We start from the raw sequence: 10,957 nt of genomic DNA on the forward strand, positions 1-10,957 counted from the left end.
TGTCTCCTGTGGGGTGCTGTGAGCACCTGAGGACCTTTACAATTCTACCCAAGGGGTAACATCAGAGGGTTTCAGCTGAAAGCACCACTTCCCCCTTCACCTGCACTAAGTGGCTCTTACAGAAGTAGGCCATTCCATTCTTCAGTAATTAAAGCCTGGAATAACTTTCTCCCTATTTTGGCTGTGCTTACAGTGCTGGTATATACTGATATATATATGTGCATATATATATATACTTATGTATTATACTGCTAATATATGCTGCTATACTGTAGTATAGACCTCACAGGACAACTCTCCATGGTGACATCATCACTGACTCTTCAATGGACTGGGAGCAGCTCCTCCTACTCTGAAATTACTCACAGGATACCCTTGATATTGCTGTCAGCAGAGGTTTCTTCTCTGGCTAGTCCCTTTGGAGGAACAAGGAATGAAACAGGAAGTCACATCTGAGAAAGGCACAATAGCAGAAGTAGGGTCTGCTTCTGCTGGACACTCCCGCCCTCTCTGGATGCTCACACCTCCTAAAGATACATCTGGGCAGCTGGGAGCTGCACAGCTCCATGGGATGATGCAACCACATGAAGTTTTGCTCTCACTCCCCCGCCCCCAGTACAAGATGCAAGTAAACTGAAGTGAGTTCAGCAAGGGCCACACGAGGCGGGTGGCAGCAGGAGCACCCATCCTGTGAGGTGGACACACTTCATTTAGTCACCTACACTTAATGCCCGTCCCAGAGGAAAATGCAACGGCTTCCAGTGCAGGCACTTTCCTCAGCCTCAGTGAGATGGTGAGGAGAGAAGGAAAGCAAGGAGGAAACAAGTGAGGACTTCTACACAGTGAAGGACTGAGACTGCTTCATCTCAAGCTTTCCCTCAGCCCCTGAGAGGTTTCTTCCCCTTCCAGTCCTTCACTTCTCCTCCCACCCCTCTCTCTGTTCAACACCCTCCTTGCAGCATTGCCAGGACTCTCCTCCAAACCACCATCACCTTGGGGAATGATCCCAGCTCCACCTCCCTTTTCTCCCCTTGCATCCACAAGTTTTCACAGCGCTGTAAGTTCCCCAACCAGTGCATACCAGGAGGCCTCCCCACTGAGGGCAGGCAGTCAGCAGGAGCAGCACCTAGCAACAATGAGCACTCCCTGGGAGCTTTGTTTACACTGCCAAAGACTCCCACCCACTCTCCTGGCCAATAAATTCCCCTGTGAGAGCACCTCCAGGCACTGAGCAGGTTCCCTGTGATGCAGCTGCTCATCCCAGCCATCCTCTGCCTGCTGGGCTCCTGCTGCCTCTGGGGTACCGAGTCACGGCAGTATGAGTCCATCCTCATGGTGCCAAATGGAGGTCCCTGGGGCTCTTGGGGGCACAAGCAATTTTGCCCCAGTGGCTACGCAAAGGGATTTGAATTGAAGGTAAGTTTTGACTTCTTCAGGGTGGGGAAAAAACCTGCTGTGGGACAATGTTATTTTGTTCTGGTCATAGCAGGGCTGGCCACAGCACCTTGCTCCATCGCAGCAGTTTGTATTATATCTGCATCATGCAGACTTCTCAGCAAGAAATCTCTCCAGGCTCCCTGCCAGTAAGCGATTTCTTAGCAAAGGGGTCTCTTGGGTAAAAAAGTACCTGGGGTTTGTACAGCAGAGCCTGTTCCCAGGTGGCTGGGACAAGTCCCATCTGCCAGCACCCCAGCTCTGGGTATCACAGCACATGGTGAGAGGGTGGGCATGGCCTGGGACAGCAGCTGCCAAGTACTCCTGTGTCCAGAGCCCTTACTCCACCACTTGGAGAAAAACAAAGGTGGGCAACAGCAAAAAGGGCTTCCTGAGAAATGCCATGGAGCTGCCTCACAGCCCTGCTCAGCTGCACTGATGTTCTTGCTCTGTCCCCAAAGCCTCCTCCCCTCCCTCATCACGAGGGCTCGCCTCATCACCTCTTTTAAAAGGGGGACAGTGCTGACCTCTCCCATTTTCTTCTCCTCTTCTAAGGTCCAGCTCTACCAGGGGTTTTGGCTGTTTGGTGGTGACACAGCTCTGAATGGCATCCGCCTGCTCTGCACGGACGGCACAGTCATTGAGTCCTCTGTGGGGTGGTGAGCAGCCTTCGCTTTCTCATCCTCCTTCAGGGCAGCAGCTTCTGGGAGCTTGAAGGGAAACCACTGCAATGGTTTCTCCATAGGCACCCCCACCCTCTGTGAAGGTGGCTCAACACCCTGCTTAAGGAGGTGGGTGAGTTCCCCTTGGCCACAAAGTGTCAAGGCTTCAGGGTAAAGGTCTGGTCCCGTGGAAAGGAAGAGTGCTTTGGAAAATTAAGGAAAGAGCATAAATTACAGACCTTAAACCTGTGCTTTCTCTTTTTCCTCAAATGTGTACTTTGGAAAGTACATTAAGTAACAGGGACAAAGCAAGCAGCTGAAATTGCCAAGGGGTTTCTGCAGGAACAGGGCAGCCTGGAGCTGGTGGTGGCTGGGCATCCAGGGGATAGTGGGGAAGGAGAGTGCAGCTGCTGCTCCTAGAACCTGCCACCCCGGTGTAGGTCCCTTGTCCCAGGACTGCCAGGACCCCAGGCAGGTTGTGGTGTTGTTTGCAGCACAGCAGAGGCTGGACAAGCCTTGGCAAGTTGCTTTTTCCTCTGGCAGGTGGGGAAACTGGACTGAGGCCCAGCTCTGCTCCAGCAACCAGCTGGTTTCCTTCTCACTGCGCGTGGAAAGGTGGCAGCACCTGCGAGACAACACGGCAGTCAACAATGTGAGGTTTGCCTGCTCCAACGGGACACAGCTGGAGGGCTGGGGACTTTCGGGGGGGTCACTACGGCCCATGGAGCAGCAACTGCACCTCTGGGGCCATCTGTGGGCTCCAAACAAAGGTGGAAGAACCCCAGGGGAAGTGGGATGACACAGCTCTCAATGACATGAGAGTCTTCTGCTGTCATTAAACCTGACTCCCCCACCACATGCCAGCGTCTACAAAGCTGCACAGCATTAAACCTTGAATCTGTCCTTGCACAAAGAGCAGTGTACAATTTTTTTCTGTCCTATTTTGTCAAGGGTAGCCAGATCCCATGGCTACAGCACTTCATAAGAAGGGTCTTTGTGTTTATTGTGATTAAGCTTTGTAAAATTTATAACCTACAAAATTCCTGTGAGGGAGCACAGGAGATTCCCACACCTGTTGGTAAGGCAGGAGGTGGGACTATAAGGGCTGAACAGTGAAGTAGAAGAGGGATCATCTGCCCTGGCAGAAACTGTGGTTTCAAAGGAGAGGAAGGGGAACTCTTCATCCTATCTCCATTATAATGGTTAGGATGTGGAGGGATCACTATCAGACATCCATCCATCCATCCATCCATCCATCCATCCACAAGTAAGTTCAAATATACCATGCAGCTTGTGGTCCCAGCTCCATGCCTCTCCTTCCAGCCTTCTCAGCACAGCACCTCAACGTCTGCAGGTGCCCTGTGCAACAGAAGCACCCTGACGATTTTTGTTCCAAAGACTGCAATAATTCACTTGTATTGCAGTTAGAAATGTACATAGGTACCTTTCCTGTACCCACCACCATCTCCTTCAGCATCCAAACCTCCTGCTCAGTTCTCCTCTGGAGCTCATCTTTTGTGCCGCTTCCTGAGGTTGTAGGCAGCACCTTGTGAGTGAGGACTGTGGCCATAACAAGTATTGGGACAGGGATCAGCCACAAACCCAGGTCTCACAGGGCGTTATGCAAGAACAGGTTGGTTGGAGAGCATTATGATGCACATGTGCAGGAAGGACTCGAGAAGGAAAGGAGCAAACAGCAAGGATTAGGAGAGTTCCAGAGAGAATTGCAAGGATTTCAACCAAACACTTTCCTCTGTCCCAGGAGTGCAAAGAGGAGGCAGAAATCTGAGAAAAGCATAGGAGGGAAGGAGAATATCCTCAACTCTGTGGAGTTCATACACTTTTCCCATGCTCATGTATTTGAAATTTGTTTACTACAGTATTCTCTCTGATAGGTAAGTCTTGCTTAGGAAGTTTGTGAATGGTCCTCAGTTACACCTGTGAGCTGAGACCTTCTGTGCACACACCTGAACACACAGACGATGTTATCTTTGCTTAATCCCTGCTGGGATCCCAGATGTTCCAGAGGTTTCTGAAGCATTAGCTGTACCACCATGTGCCCTTATGCATCCAGAGGGACTGCTTGCCACTTGGCATGCAGCCAAGAAAAGCTTTACAATAAGTATATTTACAAGCATATTTAACCCTTTCTGCCAAGTTTTTGGAAACAGGGGGTTGAAAGTCCAAGCAGTTATATTTTTACTGCCAGTTTGGTTGATTTCCACATGCTTTTCTTATTCCATACCTATATTGGTAAGCCCCACAGAGCCACCTATTATCTCAGGAGAGTACCAGATTTAAAATCAAAAGAGAAACACTAAATATGTGATCTGGCAATAAGGCCACACATCCTCATGGATGATTTCCAATTTTAAGAGGTAAATGCATCTCAATTTTTGTTACAGGAATCTCTCTCTGCAATTAGATATAATAGGAAAATGCATAACTCAGCTTTTCTTCCAGAAAAAAAGGTTTCCCTAGGGCACTCTGAAATACACTGAGACAAAAAGATGGGATTCTTGTCATGAATGTCTCAAAGGTTTTTATGTTATCTTTGCATTATTATATCACTTTCATATTACTCATTACTCATTCACTTAAGCAAGTTGCTGTACAAAGCACTTTACATGGCATTAAACATGAAAGAGTTTCTGTCAACAAGGAGGTTCCTGCAAGAAAACTAGTCTTAAAAGTCATTTCATGGTCTCCCCACTCAGCCCTTCCCATCATAATAAAAATATTTTATTGGGCTGAATCCAAATGCCATGGCAGATCCTCTTGAATAATAAATTTCCCAGTTTCCAGGCAGAGGAGATCTAACAGTGAAATGCTGGAAGAGTTGTCCCTGTCCATTACTCCTTCAAATTCATTATTTGACTAGCATATATACTAGATTTTGTATGGTGTATGTCACTAGTCTACAACAGTGAACCCCAGGGCTTGTCACAGTCCACCAGAACAGGGCAAGGCTCATGTCAAGCACTCACTTCCTGTGCACTCACACCAGCATGTGACCACTCTTCTCTCAGGAAAACCTGAATGGAATACCACATGGAAATCCAAGGCGTTTCAGTAATGGTCCTACTTCTTGCACGATTACTCACCCTGATGTACCATCATGGGCTGGTTGAGATGTTTAATCTTACATCCCTCACTTCACACATGTTTTGCCTTTAGGCATCTGTGGTGAAAAGTAGCCAGCAGCATCCACTTTTCCCCCACTTTTCACTGGGCAGAACATGCACGGAGCTCAAAATGATATGTAAAGATATTCACAGCCACACTTCCTCAAAAGACACAGGTGATGTGCAGCAGCAACTGTTAATGAAGTAACACCAGTTATTCTGGTGTTATATCCATGCTGGACTGGAGCACTGCTCAGCACAGCTACCCAGTATCCAGAGCCCAGGCAGCACTAGGCTCACAGCTGTTCAGAGCAAGCCCACAAAGAGATAGATCTACTTTTGTCCTTAGCCCTCTCTCTCCAGGGCTCAGCACTGCTTTCCCACTGCTCCCACACATTCTTCTGCATAGAATTTTTATGCAGAACTTTGTGCTTCCTTCTGTGCTACATGCAGGATAATGCCTGCTTTCCCTCAAACCTCTCTCCTCACTCACAAAAGACAGAGCCCTGTGGAGAATGGGAGCGTTCCTGTGACAGCTGCTTAGAGCAGCATTCACATTTGCACCTGATAGCCCCTGTACTATCAGAGAGGCTCTGTCTCACTCTTACTGTCTGTTCTGGTGACAGAATTCATACATGAAAACCACAGTAATGGACCAGGGCTCCTGTGTCATTTGACATTGTGCAAACAGGGAGCAGAACAAAGGTCCATGCTCTAATCTTTGCTGCAACTTGAGCACACACATTAACAGGCATCCTCTTCACGTGCTACGTGAGGTGACAGTGCACTTCTTAGAAGCCACAGTCCTGTCCTTCAGCTGTCATGACACCTGCAACACCCTTCCTGGAGTGAGAGAATAAATATGAAATAGAGCAGGATGAAAAACACTTGGAAATCTTCTTAGTGTTTCTCCCAAGAGTACTGAAGGAAGACACAGAACTTTTTTACCTTCCCCATTCTCATTCAAATGTTTGGTTCCCCTGGTGCATTTGCAGCCTTTGGACATCGCTGCCGCATGACACAGCTGAAATAATGAATATTAAAGCTGGGAAATAGCACTATTCAAAGCTTTGAAAAATGTTCATGGCAGATAGCAGAGACTCACTTCTAGGTACTGAGCATTTCAAACAAACTACCTCTGTAACGGTGGTCAGCCCCAAAAGTCTCCTGGAAAGTTTGTTTCCTCCCTAAAAGCAGCAGGGGTTGGACTCCACTCTAAGCTGCACTGTGAGGTGTTGCAGCCTAGAAGATCTCTGGTGCTTATCAGCATTCTCATCCTCTGAGACCACCACATTCCCTTCAGAAAAACTGCAGGTTTGAACTTGGCTCCACCTTAAGCAAATGTCCCCAAAGTTCAAAACTCTTCCAAGCCAGCTTATTTCCTCTAGAACATCTTTAATGAAGTATTTATATTTTCCTCGAAGTAGAAATACTGTATCTGATTTTATCTGTTATTTTTCATTTTAGTAGGAGATTTGGTTTTGCTTCCACAAGTGTGTCTTTGACCTGTAATAAAATCTGTACTGAAGTAATAGCTAATTCTGAACAAGTAAGTAACACAATTCCAGTAAATCCAAGGGAGGGTACAAACAACTACATCCCTCTGACCTTTCTGTGCCCCTTTTCAGAAGCAAACATGTACTTTGGGCAAAAGAACATGTACTTTGAGCAAAATTTCTTGTGCTGTAGTTCTGCAGGGCCATAGCAGAGTGCTGCCTGTACCCACATAATTAGAAGGAAGGTTAATGAATTGATAAGCACATGTTTCCAGTGGAAAATTCAGATAGAAAGCATATTTAGGTGGCCTAACAGTTTATTAAATTAGATTATAATAGACACTGCTCTTTGGAAAGTGTCATTTCAAGATAAATTTACCTCTGGAAAGTCCATTAGTAAAAGAAGGGCTGTCATCTCTACTGATGCAAGCTAGTGTCAGCCATTATTTCTTTTGGTATGAATATTTTTCCCCTTTTTTCCTTTCTATCCCTTGATATTTTATATCTTCTCTTTTATTATCTAGCAAAAATAGTGTTCAGCCTCAGCCATGACTTCAGATACACACTTTCTAACACTTGCTGCTGTATTGGAGATTTCCTTCTTCTGCTCAGCTTCGCCAGTGTTTGCAGGGACATTTCCATGAGAGCAGCCACCTTCCTTGTGCAGGATTCAGCAGCTGATGTAGGAATAACCAGTCTACTGTGTAGCTTCCGGTTGCTGCTGAGCCTAGGAAAGAGGAGTAGAGGGACCCCACACCATCCATGCCAGTTCACCAATACCTACATCGGGTTCCCTTGGATGTCCACGAAGAAGCTGAAAGTGGCCTTGCTGAAGAAGAGGAAAGTACACATGTCCAGGGAGGCTGTACCCTCACTGCTGTGCACAGGGACCAGCTCCAGCACTGCTGCCCTTTACACCCACCTGGACCTTTCACGACCATTTCAGTAGCTCACTTTACCCAGAACATTTTAGCACAGGAAGGGAGAGTTTTTCTGCTTAAGCTATGTTTTCCATGCAGCTGATTTCTCTGAGGGAAGATGAAGTTTCTTCCTACGGTTTGAAGAGATAAGGACATCTTTTGAAAGCTTCCTAGTACCAACCTGCAATGGTGATACTCTGAGAGGAGCGTCTTAATAGTAGCAAAAAACATCACCTCTCATTCCTCTTCTCTCTGGAATTATTTTCAACTATATTTTTAAAAAATTAGAAAAATTATTATATGAAGAAAGCACTTGCTGTTCTCATGGTGCTTTCAAGTCTCACATCTGGTTTTACAAGAACAAGACACCAAGGCGGTGCAATAATTTCATCATCTTGCTAATATCTGTGTCTTGATTGCAGTTGTACTACATCTACCAAAGTCTCATTATGCAGGTATTTTTTGCCATTTCATCACAAAGGCCTGTCAAAAAACAACTACTGTCTAAGCACCCAATTGCACTTTTTCTCTAAATATTGCTTGTCTGCTTATACAGATTTGTCTAAATGCACCTCAGTCATCTGTAATAAGGTAATAGGCCTAAAAAGTACTCAGCGTCATCTTGCATCTTCCACCTCGGTAAAGAACCTGTTTTAAACCTAAACTGATGCCGTTATCACAGATCTTTCTTTCTGCTCCTTGTAGCAGTTTCAGATACCAAGTCCCCATAACTGCAACAGGGAAAAAGAACATAAAGCCATTCCAATGTTAGTGTAATTTTGTTGGGCTGAAAAGTCATAAAACCACGGAATACCAGGTTGGAAAGAGACCTCAAGGATCACCCGGTTCAACCTTTCTCGGCAAAACCATGCTGTAGACAAGATGGCCCAGCACCCTGTCCAGTTGAAGCTTAAAATCTATAGTTGGGCAGGGAGAATTTGTCCTGTTATCCATAAACATCAGTTTTCCCCCACTTATTTCGTCAGTTTCGGCCTCATTTTCTTTGGATTTTAAGCTGTTTGGGCCGAGCACAATCTTACTATGTACATAGGGTGTCTACTGTAAGGGGACACCTAGACCCTGCAACAAAGGATTTGCTGCCCTCCCCAAGGCTTTTCATGCAAACTTGGAAAATGCTGAGAGGAAGAAATGTTGTGTCTTGAGAGAACCTGCCTTTGACTAAGGAATCTGCATCTTTTTGTACTTCTGGATAATTTTTCTAAGAAAATTAGGCAGCATCTTGAAGGCTGAACATTAAGTTGATGCAAATTTCAGTAAGTGAGTTGGAAATACCTCAAAAAATACAAGATTTATAATAGTAGAGAGACACAAAGACCACAAAATGGCTGCAGAGCAGCCATTACAGAGCCATATGTCTCCAGCATTATTTTTCATACAAAGTGAGTAATATACTTCTAGTCAAGCACAACAGGTACAAAAACCTGAGTCATTCCTTTGCACAAGAGGAATAAATTGTGTTAGGGGTCAAATTGTGCTGAGGTTCCTCAACAGGAATAATTAATTAATAGATGAGCACAAGTCCTTGTTAGGTGATGTTGTCCTGAACAGCACAGAAAAAGCAAGTCAAGAGCTAGTATTGTCCTTGGACTTGCCAGGAAATCTTTATTGCTGAGCTACATGTGTTAGGCAACCCACACCTGTTTGGATAAAAGGCTGGTGGGAAAGTCATCTCCAGCTCCTCGGGTTGAATGTGTGTCAGTTATTTCTTTCTGTATCCTCAACTCAAGCATCTAAAGAAACTTCTTTTAGTACAGCTTCACAAGGAATGGTTGGCCAAATGAAGGTTTTCTAAAACAAAATCAGATTTGAGTTTCTTCTGGAAAATCACATTAAAAGAAGCTAGAGGAAATCCCCTGCCAGGGAAAGGCAGACTTTGTTGTACCTAACCACACTGTTAAAATCCCTAATTAATGGAGAAAATGTATTTCAGAGACACTATGATCTGTAGGTCCAGATTAATTAGGATAACACTTTAATTATTCAGTGGTAATACATGCCACCTTTGAAACCAAAATCAAAAGTGGGTGCTTGCAAGCTCAGCAACTACCCCAAACACATTTCCTTCTGCTTGTACTAAGGCAGCAAGTAGACTTAATGCAATTCCAATTTTCTCTGCAAGGCCTAAAGCCACCTCAGTTAGGCAGACTGATTCACAGAAGCACACCCTGAAAAGGAGAGAGGACTTTGCAGAACATTTCTCCCCCACATTAGAAGAGATGACTCAGACCTCTTGAAAACTCTTTTGTCTCTCCTAATCATCATATTGATTGGGGTGGAAATAAGAGGGAAAGTATTTGCTCTCAGTTTCTTCTCTCAATTGCTCTTCCAATGTTTTGTTTTCCTTGTTATTTTCAAAAACCATTTTTGTACTTTCTCCAAGCACCCTCAGCAACCTCACCCAGTGTATTTTCAGGGCCATCAGAGTTCCTCCTTCATCCCCTCTGATCAACTTTCCCAGCACGTCTAGAGCAGCTTCCCCTTTTGTGCCTCGTCTCTTTTTTGGGATTAGCTTCTCTTCAGGTTGGCAGGACCTCCTATCACAGAAGCAATATCACCACCAGAGCCATTAATCAAGGCTCTGCCACAGATAGGAGCAGACACAAGCAGACTAGAGGCAGTCAGGTTATTTTATTAGCAAATTTCAGATCAAAACTGGACATCGGTCAAGTGGATAACTACAATTCCTTCTGGCTTCCAAATTACAGAGTAAAACAGCATAATTTTCAACCGTCTGGGTCCAGCAGCACTCTGGGGAGTGCATGATGATGGAATATGTACCTGGAAGTGGTCATTTTCTTTATGTGGCTCTGCCTGTACCACCACGTACATCACTGATTTCTCCCTTAACTCTTACAGCTTTCTTTCTTCACTTTCTTGGCAGGTACAGCAGTTTCCCCTGAATTTTCCAGTCATTTTCTCTTCAGGTCTGAGTCAGTAGGTGCTGGAGCTGGGATGGTGGAGGCATCCATCACTAGAAACCCCACTGGAAACATTTTTCCCTCAACCTATTTCCATGCTTGCACTCAAACATGCCATGGAGCAGAGTCATTATGAAAGTCATGCCAGTGAGATGTGTTGTCGTAAAATTGAGACCCCCACATAGGAACTTTGTAATTAAGGAATTAACAGAGGCAATGAGTCATTACATTTGGTGCTGTGGGAGTTTTAGGAAAGCATGTTTATAGTAACTCATGGAAGTAAGACATGACCTTTGACACGACATTTTTTTCTTTTATTGTTAGCACTTGCAGGAAGCAGGACACAGATTTTTCCAGTTACTGGCATTTAGGTGTCTCATA

The 10,957-nt window shown here is 45.2% G+C and overlaps 1 protein-coding gene across 1 annotated transcript; it reads left to right on the forward strand.

The window, feature by feature from the left end:
* Positions 1-629: 629 nt before the first annotated feature.
* LOC125322004 (vitelline membrane outer layer protein 1-like) lies at positions 630-3,009 on the forward strand. The gene is given in 4 exon segments (XM_048295519.1): positions 630-1,416; positions 1,990-2,093; positions 2,640-2,799; positions 2,801-3,009. Coding segments are annotated over 4 exon segments (570 nt in total). The 5' UTR covers positions 630-1,245; the 3' UTR covers positions 2,936-3,009.
* The last annotated feature ends 7,948 nt before the right edge of the window (positions 3,010-10,957 follow it).

This window comes from Corvus hawaiiensis, chromosome 2 (assembly GCF_020740725.1).
Source record: "Corvus hawaiiensis isolate bCorHaw1 chromosome 2, bCorHaw1.pri.cur, whole genome shotgun sequence".
Classification (NCBI taxonomy): domain Eukaryota; kingdom Metazoa; phylum Chordata; class Aves; order Passeriformes; family Corvidae; genus Corvus; species Corvus hawaiiensis.